The 20,296-nt window shown below is 36.1% G+C and overlaps 1 protein-coding gene across 35 annotated transcripts in view; it reads left to right on the forward strand.

The window, feature by feature from the left end:
• SLMAP (sarcolemma associated protein) overlaps nucleotides 1-20,296 on the forward strand; it is an 84,126-nt gene that overhangs the window by 57,274 nt on the left and 6,556 nt on the right. For 14 of the 35 annotated variants that reach the window (XM_058844936.1, XM_058844947.1, XM_058844942.1 and 11 more), the window contains 9 exons: nucleotides 26-82; nucleotides 3,476-3,559; nucleotides 3,760-3,819; nucleotides 8,445-8,567; nucleotides 9,151-9,225; nucleotides 13,057-13,377; nucleotides 14,145-14,262; nucleotides 14,577-14,748; nucleotides 15,923-16,057. In XM_058844936.1, the coding sequence (XP_058700919.1) occupies nucleotides 26-82; nucleotides 3,476-3,559; nucleotides 3,760-3,819; nucleotides 8,445-8,567; nucleotides 9,151-9,225; nucleotides 13,057-13,377; nucleotides 14,145-14,262; nucleotides 14,577-14,748; nucleotides 15,923-16,057 (1,145 nt within the window). Of the gene's footprint in view, nucleotides 1-25; nucleotides 83-3,475; nucleotides 3,560-3,759; nucleotides 3,820-8,444; nucleotides 8,568-9,150; nucleotides 9,226-13,056; nucleotides 13,378-14,144; nucleotides 14,263-14,576; nucleotides 14,749-15,922; nucleotides 16,058-19,207; nucleotides 19,304-20,296 lie in introns of those variants that run through there. The other 21 variants (XM_058844939.1, XM_058844940.1, XM_058844949.1 and 18 more) reach the window with 4 other exon arrangements.

Here is a 20,296-nt window from a genome sequence, read left to right on the forward strand (position 1 = left end):
AAGTAACACTTATTTTGTTTGGCAGACAAGATCATAGATGAAGGACATCTAACCAAAGTGGAAGAAACAAAGCTTTTGAAAGGTTAGACTTCTGGATTATTTAACTGTTTTTGAAGCATGCTTTTTTCTGTCACTCAGTGCATGTTCTGTATTAAGCCAACAGTTTGAGTTTTGCCTGAGTATGCATTTGAGGAGAAATTCAATAAAGGGAAGGGAAATGGTGTGCTGAACTCTACTCCAAATACTATTGTAGGCTAAAAAGATTTAATGGAAACCATTTTTGAAGAGTGCATGAAATGCTGGTCTCAATATTGACTGAATTCTTACTTGAATATGCATTTAAAAAAAAAAAAATTAGTAATTTTTGTAAATTCAATTCAAATTTTAGTGCCTGCATGAACTCCAAACAGGATTTTGGTTTTATTATAGGGCTACACAGAAATAAAGTTTGGTGTCATTTTAAGTTTAAAATAAAAGTGTATTTTGACTGTTTTCTAACTTATACCCTCATAACTTTAAAGTAAGTATTAACCTCCTAAATGTGTCTTTTCCAAATAAAATATATCTGTGCCTCTCTAACTCTTTTTCACTAATGTATAACACAAATTAAATTAAAGGACCTAATTAGAAAAGACTTGTCAAGGAACAGTCATCCCTACCTTACAATGCCAAGATCAGGATTGCTACCAAGTGTGCAGGTCAATATTTCTCAAGTGTCTAATAATGTAGGATTGTTTGGACTTGCAGGACTCACTCCTCTCTTGCAGCTTTTTATTGATGTTTGAACATACTACCTCAGTTCTTCACCCTCTGTCCTCCTGCAAAATGTTATTGTGTTGAATAAATCTTAATTTAACAGCTCCAGTGTTTTAGAGACATTTGAATTTATTTTCTCTTCCTTTAATGCATGTAATGGCACCTTTAACTCCTTTCTGTACATGAGGAAGCTATAGACAAGGTGCCATATTTGGCAAAAGAATGCATACAATAACTGTAATGTAACACTTGCATGCCCCTTCCATTGCAAAGCTCTGAGCTATTTTTAGTGTTTGGTAGTATATTCTAACTCATCAAGTATGATGTCAACACATTTTAATATACTTTATCACTTTAGCTATATTTATTCAGCTCAGTTTTATTATGGGAAATAGGATCAACTGCTGTGATATAATATAGTACAGGAAAGAGTTTTGTGCTTACGTCTCTGGTTCCAGAATAGGAAGCAGGCTTCTAATAGTTTGTCTGTCTTGTGCTGTTTCACATGTAGAACTGGTGCATCTTTCCCCTGGTGCCTCATCTTTTGTGCCTTGTTTCAGAGGGGGGAGGGCAGGAAAGGGGGACAAGCTGGTATACCAAGGGTGGGTGGGAGCTAAGTATATAAGGGGGTGCTGAGGGAGAGAGAATTAATTCAGTGGTTGGAACTCGCACTGTTCCTCCCATTTTGCACAGAGCAGGAAAGCAGTATTTCCATGGATGCCCAGATATGGTAAAGTTAGTTGGATATGGATCTTGCTCATCTTAGCATTCCTGGATCGGCCACTAATAAAAATGACATGGGTGAGGCTTTTAGGTTATACTTTCCTTAGTAGTTAAAAAAAAAAATATTGTGTTACTTGGTTTAGTAAATATTACAGTTTTAGTGACCATTCTGTGAGCTTGGTTCTATATGATAATGTGAAATGTTTTGATTTGTAACACCTTTAGATATTAGTTAAAATCCTTATTCCTAAATATAAGAAAGAACCCTTTTTGTTTTAGCAGAGAACCAACCACCCCCAAAGATTAAATTTTTAACTGTAACAATCATTATGAATTTTGAAGTCTGGTAAAGTGGAAGTTATGTTTGGAGTACCTGCCAGGTCTGATCCTCTAGTGTGCTTTAACTGTACAGGTGCTTTTTCCCTTGCTCTTCTCCAGTGATTTTGGTTGCATTAGGATGGGAAGAGTCTTGCTCTTCATCAGCTGCTTTCTTTGTACTTGCTGCCTTCTGTTTCATGTACAGGTAGATGTTCATCTGGCACAGAGTTATAGAAAACTTTTCATGTTAGATTAAGAAAACTTCTGGGGGTTTTTTCTGTCAACCTGTCCATGTTCTGTCATGTTGATTTCCTCATGTAGCCACATAGCTTGTCTCCAGTTTCTGCTTATTTTGTTTAGGGGGAAGTTAGTTCTGTGTATTCTCTTGTTATTTGAAAAGATGTCGTATTATTCCCTTGTTTTTTACTTCTTTTCATACATTAACCCTGTTGTATAACACAATTTATTTATTGATGTGCTTCTTTTTTCCTGGGTCCTGGTTCTTCATTGTTGCATGCATGTTACCTATATGTGGTGAAATTGTGTTCACTGTGCTTTTCTCCATGGATGGTAGAAGTCTGTGTGCTGGGAATGCTGTATTGACCTCTTTTCATATAATATCTCTGCCTGGAACTTGAGACTTCAGAGGAAACCTTTGTTAGCCTGCAGGTGGGCAGCAGTGCTGTCAAAGCAAGGCTCTGAATAGGCAGCCAAGATAGATTTCGTTTTGCATAACCTCACCTGCATATTGGTGACAGGTTGTTGATGACAGACCTGCTGGGTTAGCCCACACCAGAGATGGTGTATCCTTTATTAATGAACCCATCAGAACTAAACCATAATTGTTATTTAAGAAAAAATTTTTTTCAAATATATTTCAGTCACATATAATGTTTAGACTTTGAATCAGGGGTGATTCTGTGTGGGACAAAAATACTCTGGTGTAATTAAATCCCCTTATCTTTTGAAAATATGTGGTCTCCACTAAAAATCTAGAACTGGGGGAAAAAACCCAAACAACAAAATATTCAGCAAAATAAACCCGAACAAACCAACTGTGTGGCTTCACTAACCTGCATGTAATAAAGTGCTGAATTATATATGAACAGCTATTTCATGAAGGTAATTTTTTTTTGTGGAAACCCTAACACTCCTTCTCTTAATACAATTTAAACTGAAAATTCTTTCTAGAAACTAGTGTATTTATATTGCTGTGCTTCTTTAATGGTTCACACCACACTTCTTTTGAACAGTACAGTATGTACAAGACATGTTCTTATTTTATTTGTCCAAAATACTGAAGCACGGTTTTATTCTTAACAGCAGTTTCTTTCTGACTTGCTACAGTATCTGCATTGTTCTAGTTTTCTTTTCTTATTTGTTTGCTGATTGAATCAGCTTTTCCATAGTTCCAGCTGGCAAGAACACAGCATTAACCCAAATTCAAGCTGTGCACGAGGCAATTGCATCCTTTATTAGAGGCTAGGCTGGGTTAATGACTCCAGGGATGCGGAATCCATTTTAGCCCAGACTTGCAGAGAAATAAGCACCCAGCAGGTTTTTAACTGTTTCTTGCACCAAGTTGCTTACTACTGACATTTAGAAGTAGTTTGGTTTATAGGAGAAATTATGAACAAAGCATTTATTGATTGTAGTTGTTTTTCCTTGTCTCTTGCAGAGAACCAAGCACGAGTCAAAGAATCAAACGATTTGTCCGACACCCTTAGCCCAAGCAAAGAAAAAAGCAGCGACGACACTACAGGTATGAGTTTAACTGAGATTTCTGTAACCTCTCATCAGAGTTGAGACAAGCTTAGAGCAATATTGTCTGTTTTGTGGCTTCATAATTTGACTCTTGTAAATTGAGAAGGACATAAAATCTTCTCTTCATGTAAAGAACATGTATGAGAACTGTCTGCAGTCTGCCTTCTCTCTGAAAGGTGTGGGTTTTTTTTTTTTTAGATGCTCAAATGGATGACCAAGATCTAAATGAACCTATTGTCAAAGTAGCTCTTCTAAAAGGTAAATAAATTTACTTTTGCAGCTTTAGATGCATAATCTAGATAGATAATCTTTTTATCTACTTGGTTTTTATCAAATGTGCTTTAAAATAGAATGCTGTAATTCAAAGATGTTAATCATGTAGTATGCAAGAGGTAAATATCAGTAATGACTACTTTGGGTACTGCAAAAGCACACTTTTGAGTGTTGCTATAGAAATAATGTGTATAAAGGTAATCTCTGTACTCACCAATGCTGTTCTAGGAATTTACATGTTATAACTTTGCCTTGAGAAGTAGAGTCAGCACACATTTAAGACTACAGCTGTGGAGAGGAGGGATTCGTCCATCACTGACATTTTTCAAGCGCTGTCAAATTTTACTTGCAAAGCTTCCATCAGTGTCAGAAATTCTTCTGTTAGCTTGCAGCTGATGAGTTATTCAAAACAAGATTTTAGATTTTCCTTTTAACACAATCAAGATTGGAAGTTTGTGTTGTAACTCTGTTTGGAATGATTGCATAGGCTTAGCTCTGACCTTCATTGCTATAAAAGTAAAATTTTATTTTTTTTTTGCATTGAAGGCATATATTTAATTAACAAGCTGGTATTTACAAATTCATCAGCTGAAGAATTTTGTGCCATATTAATTAGTTATTACATTTAGCCTACTGAAAATCATTTTATGCTTCTTTAACAATTAGACACTTGATAAGATCTGTACAATTATGCTCCTATTGGGATCACAAGAATGTGACAGTTCTTTGTGATTCAGAAAGAAAGGAAACCATAACAGAACGTAGGAGACCTGTAAAAGAGCTTTTCTCTGCAATTGTTTACACTCCCTAATTTTACAACAGAAAGGCTTCCAAAAATTGCACAAATTACTTTTGCTGTTTGGCAGTGTATAAAATTAAGCTTGATATTTCCCAGTGGACATCAGTTCAGGAAAGGAGTTTAGAAAGGAGTATTTGAGATACCGGGCATCTGATTCCCTTTGGGGTGTGCTCTAATAACAAGTATGTCTGCAGATAATAACAAGTATGTTCATACTTTCTGTGCTAGAAGGTAGAATTTGATTGTTGTTTGCAGTGGTTATAATAGTCTTATTTTTGGTTATAAAACTGAGCTTGGCAGCAGCTTTTCCTCTTGAGGCTATTTATGGGCATTCCTATTTTGCTTTCATGAAATCCTTAAAAAATATCTGTGCAATGAATCATTTGCCCTTTTAATTTTTATGAAGAGCCTATAAACCCACAGTTTTGAGTTTTTTTTCAGAGAGCTACTTCATGTGTCTGACTTTGCCCTAAAAAGGATCTTATTTGCCTCAGAAAGGTTTTCAAGTGGACTTGTTATGCAGCCATATAATTAAGGAAGAGTGAGAACATTTTTGATCTGGCGGCTGTTTGGAATGCAGAAACAGCCACTGGAAAAGGCAGCAGTCTTGTTGAAATTTACAAAACAAATTAATGGAACAAGAAAATTATGAGACTTCTGATTGCTGTAGTTTCCTCCAAGCATTTTCCATCAAAATTTTTTGATTGCATTCAGGATTTGTTTCAAGTTTCTACAAGTCAGAATCTGGCAAGGTGGGGAAGAGGTGAAGCTGTGATAGATTAGTTGGTTTTGGTTTTTTCCCCTACAAGGTGAATGATTTTATTAACCATTCATAAAAGTTCCCTGGACACTTCTGTTTAAACAGGCTGTTTGTGACTACTTATTGCAAAGTTAAGGACAGGTAAATGTTAAACAGCTGGAAAGAAGCAATAAATGTCATTGGAAGGTTGGTAATCTTGTTCTTACCAATGTCTCTGTGTTTTCATAGTAATTACAAGACTGATCCATGGAGTCCTAGTAGGAAATGTTTTCAGCTGAGGGTTTGCTGCATAGTGGTAATCTACATAAGGCATTTTGAAAATCTGCAGCAGTCTGTTTGCTCAGAAAGTTTGGGAGCTGTTGTTTTATGGCAAAATAACCGGATATTTTATTTAAAATATATGATACAGTTTCCTTCATGTGGATCTTATGAAGCTAAAAAAAAATCTCATGACAAATGAATTGTTGTTCATCAGAGTACCCTAAAAATTGTCTTCTGAATAACTTGAGAAATCCTGCAAAACTCTGAAAGTGAACTTTCAGAAGTGAGGCTTGAAGAAGTACCAGACTGCTCATAAAGTTACTTCCACAGGCCAGGCACATGGAGATAAGAGATCAGTTAAGACCGTGGCCTAGATGTGCTTCTGTATTATCGCTGTTATAATTTTTTTTTTTAAATGAAAATTGTTAAAAAATAAAGTTTTTTAAACAATTTTAAAATTACCTTTAGAGTCACTGTTAAGGGAGGCTTCACTGTACTTTTGTAGGAAACAAATTAAAATGTGGCAAACCAACTGATCACAGATGAAAGTTTTCCATGAGGTAGAAAAAAATGCAGTATTTGACCTTATTTATTTAATCCTTTCTGGCACCTTTTTATAATTAATGGTAGCTGCTTAGCCTTCTCTAGGACAGTTAGTTGTGATGTGAATTTGCTTAAGGGAACTGATTCTAAGCATGATGATATTTAGTAGTTTTATTATTTTAAATAGGGAAGTCCTACTCACTGAAGAAATAATTTTCAAAACTAGAATTAGCATAAAAATTGTATTTGTTTTGAACTAAAAGACATTTAATTTTTAGTTTGGGTAAGACTAAAGAGCTAATATTTTCTTGTGCTTATATTTTTTGGTTTTTGATTTAGAAGCATGTTAGGCACAAGGAAATTCCCCTTTTGTGTTGATGTAGGAAAGAGTTTACCTTGATTGTGCCTTTGCTAAACGGATTATATTGTCCCTTAAAATTGAGCCTCTCATCTCTTTTGAAGCAGTACTGTCTTTTATGATGTGTGCTTTCATTGACCAGAAAACACTGCCACCATAAAGTTCATTTAGGGTGTCTATTGTTGGATTTGGGACACTGCTTCTTTATCAGGCACGATTTGAGCATAATTTGTCAACTTCCTCATCCATTTCTTCTGAAAAGTCTCATTAAGGAGGATTGAAAGTCTAATTGCCCTAAATCTTTATCCATGAGAAATTAAGAACAAAACATGTTCAGTAAAGAGAAACTTGGATTTAGAACTAATAAACTATAAAACAAAGTATTTGGATGAAATATGTAGTCCTCTCTGTTCTTTCTGCTCTCATAATTTCGTTCTGGTCTAAAAGAACATGTGTGTGCTCAAAAAGTTCATTACTGTGCAATCAGGAAAAAGAGCCCCTTACAGAGATGCAGTATTAAGGCTTTAGCATGATTTGGTAAACAATTTCCTTAATTAAGAGAACAAGAAAAAAATCTATAATTACTTTACTGATAATATATACAGCTAAATATGAATGTCAAAAGTGGAATGATGAGCTGAGCTGTAGTTTTCTTTTTAATTTTTCCTTATTAATGACATGTCCAGACAAACCAAAGTAATATTTTTTCTAAACCCTTATCTTAAATCCATATAGTCTATAGTTGCAGACATTTGTTGATCAGGTACCTGTGTAACTCTTTTCTATCCACCATCTCCCATGATACTCAGCTGGAATTCTTTCACCAATTTCCTTCCTTTACCTTTCTCACCAAACAAGCTTTATATCAAGTTTTAGCCCTCTACCTATAGAGTTTATTAGTGCTGTTTGTGCCTATTGAAAGATCAGTTTGTGCACAGACACTGCTTAAGGAAAATGTAGTAAATGAGATTTTGCTGGATGCTGTTCCTGGCTTTGCAGATGCCTTTAGGCTGCAGTGTTCCCACATCTAATTTCTAGATGTGTGGCCATTAGAGGACACTGCTCTTAGTAACAAATACATAGTTTTCCTCTTTTTAATTCCTCCAAAACTTCAGCTGTGAAACTTTGTCTGTGACTGTGAGTCATCTCTTGTAAGCCCGAGAGGCATTTAATACGCATTTTAGCTAATACAAAACTTACAGGGAATGGCAAATGTTTTTATTTAGGGTTTAAATAATGCACACAGATTTATGATAATATTGAAGATTTACCTAATATTTTAATATATGATTAAAAAAAACCAAAATCAAGTGCAATATTTACTTTAGGATTCACTAAGGCCGCTGAATGAAGTAAGGAGGCTGGAATTTCTTCTTTTTCTTAATTTTGTTTTGGGAAATTTCCCTAAATTTTTCCTTTCCTTTTTGGTCCCCAGAGGGAGAGGGGGAGGTTGAGCCTGATGTGGTGGGTGGGTGGCAGTAGTGAAACATGGAGTAGCTGCTCTTGCCTGAGCCTGTGCACTGAGTTAGGCTTAGAGCAGCTTCCTTTAAAGAGACAAGTCATAAACACAGTCAAGTATTGTCTTGATGTTCCTTGTTTTTGTGAATCCAAAAGTCCTTGCCTGTTTATACAGTGTTTTAAAAAACTCTCTAATTCTTCCTTGTTAATTTTTGTTTCATATTGTGTGTTATGTATAATAAATGTTGTAAAGTTTGAATATGTTTTACTACTTTAAAAAGTATATTAATATTTTTACTAATATTTGCCTAATCCAGTTTTGAGTTTAACTAATTTGGAAGATTTGAATAAACAGTTGCCAGTCATCACATGGCAGTGCAAATTAAGCTCTTTTACAAACTTATAATTCAAAGCAAATGTTCTTTTATCAGATGAATTGCAGGGTGCACAATCAGAGACTGAGGCTAAGCAAGAAATTCAGCAACTGCACAAGGAGCTGATTGAAGCCCAAGAGCTAGCTAGAACAAGTAAACAAAAATGCTTTGAACTTCAAGGTGAGACCCAGATCAACTTGGTTCTGTAGGGTATTTATTAAAATTGTATATATCAGGTAGTTCAAGATAAACAAAAATGTTTTCATGGTATTGAATGCATACTTGAACTTTGTCTATTTCATCCTTATTTCAGTCAGATAATGGATGTAATTGAATGTCTTCAGTGGTAGCTCTTTGTTAAATCATCCTATCAGCTATGTAGCTCTGTCGTTTTTGAGAGGAAATAGTATAGTCCAGTTTAATTGCATATTGTTCAGTGTTCATTAGGGGTTATATTTACAGCTTTTTTTTTTTTTCCCTTCCTCCCACACCAGTTTGCATTTAGCACACGCGGAGTTTTCGGATCAGGCAACAGATTATATCAATTTCAAATTAATTGTAATACTACCACAATAATGGAATGATGTCTTAATATTAACTTTTATTAAACTACTTACACAGTTACTACCTTTGATAACTTCCTGAAGTAATATGTTTGTTTAATCTTTTCATTTTAGGAGAGGTTGTGACTAAAGTTAATTACACAGGTGAAATACATGTTACTAACAAAAACTCTTGGGCACATTTTCACTTCTATTTGTAGCTCTCTTGGAAGAAGAGAGAAAAGCATATCGAGTGCAAGTTGAAGAATCCAACAAGCAAATAAATGCTCTGCAAGGTAGGAAACTTTTTCCCCCACTCTTTAGGGAAACTATACAGTTTTGACTGTTTCTCTGGCATCATAGTCACTAATAAAGGAAAATGTTTAGTTGAGTGCATGTTTTAAATTGGATTTCTTTCACCATGTCTTTGAATGTTGTTGTGGAATGTTTCCTTTCAATTCCTGTGGTTCTCATAGTTACTTAGAAAATGCAAAAGGTGTAATAATCTGTAATAGATATTTCTTCATCTCCCATTAGTCTTTCCCAGTTCTGAATGATCCAGGGATTCTTACTGTGACTGCCTTCAGAGCACTCAGAAGCTTTAGGTATTTTTGTGCTACTCAGTCCCTTTATTTCATTGTAGGATCCTCTTAAAGAAATTTTTCATCCAAATCCACATCCAGCATCAAAGCATGTAGTAAAGTTGCTGCAACAGAGACCCTGTCTATGCCTTTTGGAAAATTGATATAATCAATCATGCTCTTTTCAGCCCAAAATGGATACAGAAGGATGTAATCCCATGATTTACATAACTGAGTCACATGTTCTGTATCACGTTAACTTCTCATCCATGCACGTGAGTGAGCTCATTGATCAAGAGTCTGTCAGTCTGTCCAGCCTTAAGGTCAAAAAAGGTTATATTACATGGTAGTTCCCTTAGAGCAAGCATTAGTTTAAAGAGCTACTCAGCCACTGATTATTGCCAAACTCAGGAGCTTCATCCCTTGGGATCTTTGTCAGAATGCCATTTGCTTTGGACCCAAAAGTATCTGGAAGGCAGATGAGCAAACAGGCAGGTGGACTGACAGTCCTGACTTTCTTAGGAAGTCAGAATAGCCCTAGAAGATTATTTTCTGGGCAGTAGTTTGTTGGATAATGTGGTACTTGTCATACACTAGTTACACTGAAAATCTTCTGTAATAGCTCTGTTTTATGTGACTGTCAGCAAAGAATCTTTACGTTTTCTGCTGCTGCTCTTGTAAGAAGGAGAAGCTTACAGAATGCTCATCTTCAGAACAAAAGGAGCAATTTAACTTTGAGTGTTATCTAGCTAATAATGAAAATTCTCCAAGCAGTAAATGCTGTAACAAAAATTAAGAAATATTTGATAGCTATTTCTGTGCAAAAAAAATTTTTTTTTTCCTCCTAAGAAGAGAGAATGAAAGTAGAAACTTGACAGAGCCAAACTTAATTGCAGGATTCCTCTTCTCAATTCAGTACTTTTTTTTTTTTCTGGACTATTCTCAAGAGAGGTCTTGCTGATGTTTTCTCCTCTCTCTCTTGTAGTTCAGAATGTTCTGATGTTCACTTTATGCTTTGCTGTTTCCCAAACTTTTAGGGTGTGACACATCTCACAGTTTGGGAAAAGTTGTCAGGATTCTCCCTTGGCAGCCCCTGTGAACTGCAGGGGAGAAAAAAAAAAACCTGGCGGCTTCATGAAGTAACATTTCTAGAAGTATTTTCAGGGAATCAGTGTTTTAGGCCAGCCAGTGTTGTTGGCTTTGTTTGTGATAGAGAAGGTGCCAGAGAAACAACTGAGGTCGTGTCTCTACGTGTCAGGTTCATTAGATGAACACATTGGTAGAGCAAGGAAATTCAAGTAACTTGTTGCTCCTTATTTTAAAAAATGGAAGAAGCAAAGCATTCCATTTAGATGAGGTAATGGCTTACATAAACAAGAGATGTAATGGAAGTTTTCTTTCTAATTGTCCTCTCAAATTATATCCAATGCTTCAGAAACCATTCCCATATTGTTAGTAATTTTCCCTGTGTAAGTTATTTCTACAACTAAACCTGACTTAGAATCTGTGTGTGTCTTTGGATTTTCAGTCCAAGGCTGCTTGTTTTCAGGCATGAACATCTAAAGGGAGAGTTGTTCATCAACAGCATGCACAGGATAAAAAAACACATTTCTTTGAAATGCTGCCAACACCAAGAAGCAGGAGTTTACCTTGGCTTGCTGAAGAAAATACTATCAGGAAGATATGATTTGTATTGCTTTGCTCAGGCACCTGCTGTATTAGAAGTTGTAATTCTTTGTGTTTTAGGGCGTATTATCTTCTAGTGTAAGGATACATGGAAAGGCAATTGTTGATGCATCATGTGTTGTCTTACTATCAGGTTCTTCTCATCCACTGCTTCATTTGCTTTCTGTTAGTATAAGCCTGTAGAAATTATTTTCAAATGAGGTTGTAGTAAGTATCATTTTGCTCATATATATTTCAAAATCCATCATGCTTCAAATGTTTTTTTTATGGAACAGAGATACTGTTTAATGTTACATGAATTGTCATGAAATTCTTTTACTATTGTCTATAATAACTCTTAGCTATTACAATATATAATAACTACCATATTTTTTCCCATTATGTCTTTTTCCTTCAACGTGGGGAATTGGGTAATTCATAGGTTATTTAGTGTATTTAGTGTACAGGCTGGAGCCTGTTTAGAGGAGGGCACAGAAAAGGTTACCTTTTCTTCTTCATTGCACATCAACTAAGTTACATCAACAAAGTCTCTAGGTTGTACCAGGGTATGAATTCTTTCTCTATTGCTGCATATGTAGCTACTGGAAAACATCAAGTATAATTGTCATGGAGGTGCAAGTTCCTTTTGAGTAGCTCTGATGCTCTACCAGTTTACAGCAAGACTCACTCACATTCTTCCTATCATGTTCTATAATGGATTGAGACAACAAAAATAAATAAAAGTAACCTAGGAAAGTTACTCAGCCTTGGTTATCCTCTCCATGCTTTTTGCTCTCCTTGTTTTGGTTCTTTGGCTCTTTGGTTCTGAAACATACAACTATAAATCTGTAATGACCCTCTACAGTATCTGACATTAGGTTTTCAGTTTCTTGTAAGAATTCTACCTTTTTTTTCTCAAAGTTTTTGCCTTCTTCATTAATTTAATTGCTTTTTTGCATGTTGAAATCAGTGATATACATATTTATTTTAAAAAATGAAATAGAACAACAGCAAATTAAACACTTTGCTCCTGTCAGTGTTATAACTGCAGTTCTCTTGGTCTTTCAAACTTCCCTTTCCTCTGTACTGCAGGGTTTTTTTAACTGTTTGCACTGGATTCTACTTGTGTATGTCTTTATGAAAAACTGCTCAGAGCTGTCTTTACTAATGAAAGGATTTTAGATGGGAACAATTTTTAAGGTTTGCTTCATGCAGAAATGTCAAGTAGCTTCGTGTGTATGTGACTGATGAACATTTACAGTAAGCTGTAAATGCTAAAGGACCTTCTTCTAGCTCAGTATACATGGTGCAGCTGTGCCTTTGAATTTAAAATTCATCTTGTGCTTTTAAAAATGCTTTTTGCAAAGAAATAAAGTGTATTTCCTCTACTGCATGTTAAGAACAGAGTAGAAATTATTCTGTGTCTCAAATATTTATAGACATCACAAGTTAACTGCTGAACAGGCAAACATTTCCAGTGTAGCTTTGCAAATGTTTGGCTTGTGACAGAAGTTTTCTTGCTTTTCCTCTTGTCCCTGAAATCCCCAATGTCCTTGTCCTCTAATACTTGTTTTGCTTACAGTGATGTTGGATCTAAATCTTGTTTTCAGATTTTGGAAAGTTGCTTTGGTATCACACACAAGGCACAGCTTTGTCTAAGAAAGCTTTGTCCAGGCATCATTTCTGTTTCTTTTGACTCTCTGTATTACATGGCACACATACTTGCCTCTTTAAGGGTACAGCATTTCACAGGATAAATATTTTTTTTTTTAATTGCATTAGGCTTCTTTAGTCCTGTTAAGTATCAAGGTGTTGAGAAAGGTTTTCAGGTTTTTGTAAATGCAGTTTGAAAAAATATTAACATGAATGTCTGCTTTCCAGCTCAGTTGCGAAGGTTACAAGAAGAAATTGAGAATCTTCGCAAGGAAAAGGAGAATGAAATTTCAACCACTCGAAATGAGCTAGTCAGTGCTCAAAATGAGATTCTGTCACTTCAAAAAGTAGCAGAAAAAGCAGCATCAGAAAGAGACACAGATATTTCTACATTGCAAACGGAGCTACAGACGGTGCGAACGGAGCTTGAGCGGTGGAGGAAAGATGCCTCGGATTATGAAAAAGAAATTGTCAATCTGCAAGCCAGTTTTCAGCTCAGGTGCCAGCAGTGTGAGGAGCAGCAGAAGGAAGAGGCCACTCGCCTAAAAGGTACTTGTTCAAAAGGATGTCACAGAGCATGGCTGCCAGAGCATCCTGCTCACTGTGGTGAATGCCAGTTACTCCAATCACTCCATCCCTTGGTAGTCATTTACTCTGTGTGTGCACCAAGGCTTGTGGTGTTAGAAAACATGTTTTGCATGCTTCATTAAACAATTACTGTCAGTTATGCCTAAATTAAAAGTTACACTTTGATATCAGTAGACCAAGTGTGATTCCACATAGAAAAGATGGAAAACTTTTACAGTTTGAGGGATTCATACTGGCACCAAAATTTCCAAGAGGACTTTTGTAACTTCTCTATAATTTCAGCCTATTAAGAGGAGCTCCTGAATTTTTAATTCTACCAAAGTTTCACCAAAGCTTATTGCTTCAAACATTCTTTCCTTGTAACAGAGGCATGGTATCTAGTGATTCTCTTGCTATTTTCAAGTCTTGGAAATTATTTTCTTCAAATATGCTTTTCTAGCACTGTTTCTAAAATACTAGAGTTGACCCATTGAAAGGTTGTTTTCTACTTCTTCTTTGTACCTTAGGAAAATGCTTTAAAGAAAAAAGTGACTTGCCTGGCACTGGGTCATAAATCTCATAACAGTAGAAGATACTGTAACATTTTACAGGTGCTCATGAGAGAATTCATGTGACAAGTATATTTGAGATTTGTGCCTGATACCAGCTTTTCCTCCATTTATTAGCTGGTGTTCCTTGAAGCAGTCATGAAATAATTTTACTTAATTGAATTAACTTATTAATTGCAGGTGAACTTGAAAAGTTGAAGGCAGAGTGGATTGCCCTGGAAGCTGAATGTGTTAAACTGAGGAAGGAAAATACTTCACTTACATCTGAACTTCAGCGACAAGAGAAGGAGCTTTCTAGGTAAGGGCACAGTGGTTTGTCTAGGAGGTATCACCGCAGCTGAAGAGTTTTGGTGGTGTTGGTTTTTCCTCTCAAAAGAGATACTGAATGTTAATTATACACAATAAGTTGTGGATGTATGTTTATAAGCAAGACCACGGCCAGCCTTTTGTGTCAGCACTCTGTATCAGGAGACAATATTGGCCTGTACTTCTGTGATTGCTCTAAGCTGATATTTACATATCAAAAACAATGTATTAAGCTTTCAAGGGTGAAAAGTGCCTGTTTATGTAAATTTAAAATGTGTAAGGAATCAATTGGGTTTTGTTTTTCAGCTCTCAGAAACAGAGTTTAGCACTGACCAGTGATATAAGCGTTCTTGAAATGTCTCGAAAGGAACTTGAAAATCAGATGGGATCTTTGAGAGAAAAACATCAACGGGATGCAGCCAGTCTGAAAACTCAACTCAGTGAAGCTGAGAGTCAAGCAAAAGATTTTCAGAAAGAGGTAACATGAAATATTTCCATTTTGCAAGAAAGTAGTGCCCAGTGACTGACCTTTTTAAGCTAAAAGAAAAGGGAAAGTTTTCTAGTAAAGAATCTTTTTCATATGTTTATTGCAAGCAGTTTAAATGATAGCTAAGTAAATATAAACTGGGAGTCAAATCTAAAAAGGAAGACTTCAGGTAAATACTTGTATTCTTTGAGAACTTCACTTACATGCATTACTAGTAGTAATGTGAATTTACTTTTAAGTAAATTCAGACAGGTAAATCATTATTCAGTCTTCATGAACAGCATGGTCCAGAGTTTCTTTATCTGTCATGAGTCAAAGTTCATTCTTTTTTTTAGTCTTATCTTCCCAGTTAGATTTGAACTGTTTTATTTGGCAATGGGACTACACATTCTTTACAAAAATCTCCTTTTATCTTAGTGGATTTGTAAGTGCATAAGGAGGAGCCAGCATTCTGAGCATGTATTTAATCTGCCTAGCCTCTAAAGATTATGTCTGGAAGAAGGCCATGGTCTCCAACACTTACTTGCTGCTTCTTATGAGCATTTTGAATGTTTCCCCAGTTATTGTTCTTAGTTTTTTTGCAGTCCTTTTGTTTGCTCTGTGGTTAATTCATCCATGTCACATTCCTTACAATTCCCAGAATCTGAAAATCCCAGTTGTCTTAATCTCTGTTTTGTAATCAGATCATATTTGTAAAGATGCCTCATCTAAATTTGTGGTGAATGCCAGTACTGAAAGGCATTAGTTCTGTCCTTACTAAGCCCAGTCAGGAGGACTGCTAGAATAGAAAAAATTGAATGTGGGTTTGAAAAAGGGAAAGCTACCCATTCTGTAGGAACATGTCACATTCCCAGTACTGTTTGTACTTGACCCACACTGAGGATTATGGCATGACAGTAACAAGGCTCAATTTTTTAAGATTAATTAAGGCTTTGCATTTACTTTGTATTTCCTTGGGTTTAGTAGTCCCAGCCCTGCCAAGCTGGGCAAAAAAAAAATTAATTTAGAAAAAAAGGAAATCTAAGTTCTACCCTGCTTTTATGAAGAGAGTGCACTGATGCAAGGCAAGTTAGCGTAAGCAGATGACAGAAAAGGGAGCTGTGTGCTAAGCAGATGTCAGCATGTGCATTCAGGGGTCCACAGATCGTTCTCTCTTTGTCTTTAGTATGAAAGAACACAGACTGTGCTCTCGGAGCTGAAGGCAAAGTATGAGGTGGCTGAACAACAAAACCAGTCACTCACGGAAGAGCTCAAACAATGTAAAGAAAACCTGAAGCTGCTACAAGAAAAAGGAAACAATGTAAGTATGTACCAAATGTGTGGGGAAGTCAGGTTATGACACTGGCAATCCTGTTGATTGAAGGAATATGGAAGAGTCAAATAGAAAAGGATGGACTTTAAAATAAAAGCTGTGTACCATATTATGCAAAATTCCATTCTGGTCCTACCTGTGCAGATTTGCAGATCATTGTACTGTTACAATTACACATGAAAGTTAAATTTACAGTTGCTTGACAGTTTTAAGTATGTCCTCAGATACCTGCTCTCTTGAAAACATGTGGCTTAAATATTAGTGAACCAGAACTAAGTAAAATTTTCTGATTCCAAAGAATGATACAGGAGTAAAAGCTGACAAACCTGTATCCAGATGAATTGAGAAAACCTTTTCAAGCTGCTCTCATTTCATTAGTATTTATTGCAATGGATGTTCCCTCCTTACTCTTGCTTATGCTTCTTAACCATGGTTATTTCTGATGGGCTCATGCTTTAAACAGTACAGTTGAACTGTCCTTTCTGTTCACTAATGCAAACAATATTTTCGATTTTTCAATTTATTTGAGAGGCTGTATCATTAGAACTGTGTTCCCAGCTAGAGACAAGTTTTTATTTTACTGAGATTCTGAAATCTTCCAAACCTTAAGGGTACAGCAGACACATTATAAGGTGGTCATAGCCTTATTTTAGGTCCCTTACTACCCTGAATATAATTTCATATTCATATAATTTCATAATTCTCTTGGAACTTGATTCTTGCTTAGAATTTTGTGCAGTGCTCAGATAATGTTGAGTTACTTGACTCACTTAAAGCAGAAGTCAAAACCAACCAGACTAAAACTTCACCCCATTTTTATAGATCACACTGAATAAATAATTGTGAATGTGAGATTTTCTGCTCTGTTAAAAACATGAACCTCAGAATCAAAATCATCAGTGGAAAAGGGGGATAGTAAAGGGTTGAAATACTGTGAAGGAAATTGGAGCACCTGATGAAAGTGAAAAAACTAAAAGGAAATTTTAGGGAGAATTAGAGGTGAGTATTAAAATGAAAGCAGAAACCACAGCAATTGCCAAAATCTGCTTGCAGAAGAGGAGTTAATTGTTACATTTGAAACCTGGAGGTCAGGGTGTGATGAAGAGCATCCTCCATATAAGGGCAAACTCACTGCTCACCAAACATTACTCACAGTCAGTAATGTAAAACATATCCATCTTGGGGATTGTTTCAAACATCATGGATACTGGGCTGAGTTCCAAGGTCAAATTTTTCAAGTACCATTGCCCCCTTATGCTGGAATCATTATCTGCTACTCCATTTCTGAGGACAGAAGGCGACTTCCCACTGTGAGATTTGTTCCTTTTTGCAGCCCATCTGTGTCTGAGTTTACATATCTTCATATTCTAATAAAAGATGCACAATTTTGTTGAAGCACTTAGTTAAATGTTCCTTGACAATAGGGAGATTTGTTATGTATTGATAAGTTTGTGAGGGGAAAATCTAATCATTTGGAGGTGATCTCATTGAATGTGATGAATATTTATCATTCGTTTCATTTGCCAAGAATGTGTATAACTTACCAAAAAGAAAATCTATAGAATTGTTCAGTGAACCAACAAATGTTAGACTAGGCTTCTATACTCCATTTGGGATATAATTTAAATATTAAGTTTTAAATTTAAGTTTTATTTTTAAAAAAGATTGCAGTATTGTGTTTTTGAAGTGCTTAGCGGTGTGGTGAAACACTTGTGTTTGCATGCTTGTAGTCACTGGTTACTTCCTGATGTGCTTTACACAACAGATTTAATGATGTGAATGGTTTGAGATCATCAACTGCTCTGGTTGATTTAAACCTCTGGCACTTTCTTGAGCACTGCTGTGATTATTTCTGCCAACAGGCTTTCTGTGGGAAGGTGGCACTGTGATTCGTGGCACCTGTGTCACAAAAATAATCTTGCATGAAAAAGTCTTCAATAGTTACACATAATTTTTCTGTTAAGTATTTGCCTTGATTGAAAATAATTTAATTGAACAAGACTAGAATACATTCTAATATTCCTGTGTTTTGAACCATATTGGAGGTTCTATGAATAAGTGATTCCTACAAATTCATAACAGGATGAGATTTTACTTACTAATCACAATGTTTTAGAAAAGTTAAGCATGAATTTATCATTTGTTTATTTATTTGACTGAACAAAATCAAGGTAGCTTCAGCACAAACAATTTTAAAAATATTTGGCATGGTTTGACCTTAACCTCTGTGTGTCTTCGTGTGTGCACAAATATATAGAGTAGGATACAGAGAAAGCAGATGTCTTCCAAGGACAGCTTAAAAATCATGTAGGTCCATCTTTGCTTTTAATTTTTCATATCACAGATAGAGGCTGTTCCATCCAGAATGTGCAGTAGTTTCCATGAATAGAACATAGCAGAGCAAAAGTGTGGATGGTTCTGAGGAGGCCATAAGCTGGATGAACCCTGCAGTCTGGCCAGCTGCAGCATTTGATCAAGTTTCAGAATTGCATTTGGTCACAAGGCTGCTGACCTGGCAGAGATGCTGAGCTTTGTGGCATCTCTGATAGAAATGTGCTTCTCCGCTTTTTAGTAATTGGGTGTGGATTGTACAGTCATGTTACAATCTCACAGAAATGTCTGAACTACTGGGTTTACCTGTGGACATAGCTGTAATTGTTTCACTAATGGAGGAAAAAAGATTGTTTTTCCGGAGGCTGGTGATGGAAAATGGAAAAGGCTAACTAGCAAGGAGTGAAGAAATAGCTGAAAAATCCAGTATTTGATGTGAGTCTTTCTCTCAAGGAATCCAAATAGGATTTCCTCCTACGTAGAAAAACTAAAACCAACTATAAATAAGATACAGGCAAATCAGTTTAACATTCATATTGTTTTCAAGTGCGAAATTCCAAGTTGTGAGAAGAGGTTTCTTGGAACATTTTCTGCTTACTTCCCTTAATTTTTAAACATCCATGTTCATTTGAGTAGAATGGTGTACTAACTTTGTATACCAGATTAGATAATGCTGTAATGTGTTAGATGTCTTTAATACATTTCAATTAAAACAAATCTTACTGACTTATTTTCCCCTCTCTAAATCATCTTTACATGATTGATTTATAGCACAAAGTGATTTTTAATATCCCTTCCCTTCTTTAGCCTTCCATATTACAACCCGTCCCAGCCGTATTCATCGGCCTAATCCTGGCTTTCCTGTATTGGTGTTACGGCCCATTGTGGTAGCGAAAGGTACAAGCACTACTGTTCAGTCAATGTATGTTTGTCCCTCTCACCTGTTTGTGCCATTTCTGTATCAAATACTGCATGGTGAAATGCTCACAGGTATTCCTTTACCTGAAGCAAACCCTTCATTTAATATGCCATTCTGTTGACACTGACAAGCTGAGCAATCCACTAATCATTTAACATCTCTGTGATTTCTTTAATTCTAACAGTTAATTTTGTTCTAACTGGTGCTTGAACGTGCCTCTTCTAACTCGGTCTCAGTTTGTCTTCAGCAAATGGGCTGCCTTTTGCACAATGCTGCGATGCTAGGGCTTGTAAGAAAACTTAATTGCTTAATTAACTGTGAAAAATGAAGAGTTTGCCTCTAATAATAAAATTCAACAAGCTTTGGTTCCTATCTATGGACTAAGAAATTCCTCTCTGGCTCTAAACATTTTAATTTTTCTCACTATTACTGATGGAAAGATGGAAAAAAAAAAGACAAGAAATAGGTGGTTGGTTTGTATCCTGAACTCTCAGCTTGCATTTTCTCTTGTCTCTCAGTGTGTCCTCCTCTTAAAATGCCATTGTTGTCATGCAATGTTGTGAGAGTCTGTTAAAAATGGTGTTGTTAGGATCTGCTACAAACTAAGTCACAGATCTGGATTTAAACGGTCAAAAGTTAACGATGTGCATAAACCTCTGTCTTGCCTTGACTTGGCATGAGCAATGCTTTAAACATCTCAAGCCTCTGCACGTTCAGTGGCGGATTTCTCTGAGGTGTGTACAGTAACAAAGCTGGAAATACGGAGCTGCCCAAACTCCTCCAGACGATCCTCAGTCACGAAGAGGTGTGGAGTTCCCTGTGCTGGAGGATCGTGGTTTGCTGTGGTGCTCCAAGTCAGGACTAGCCTGCAGCAGGGCTCGCGGGTGACATTGTAGTGATGCCTATCAACAGGTACTCAGGACTTGCAGGAACCACGAGGTAAACTGATTAGTATGAATTAGAACAAATATGATATT

Source organism: Poecile atricapillus, chromosome 9, assembly GCF_030490865.1.
Source record: "Poecile atricapillus isolate bPoeAtr1 chromosome 9, bPoeAtr1.hap1, whole genome shotgun sequence".
NCBI classification, from domain to species: domain Eukaryota; kingdom Metazoa; phylum Chordata; class Aves; order Passeriformes; family Paridae; genus Poecile; species Poecile atricapillus.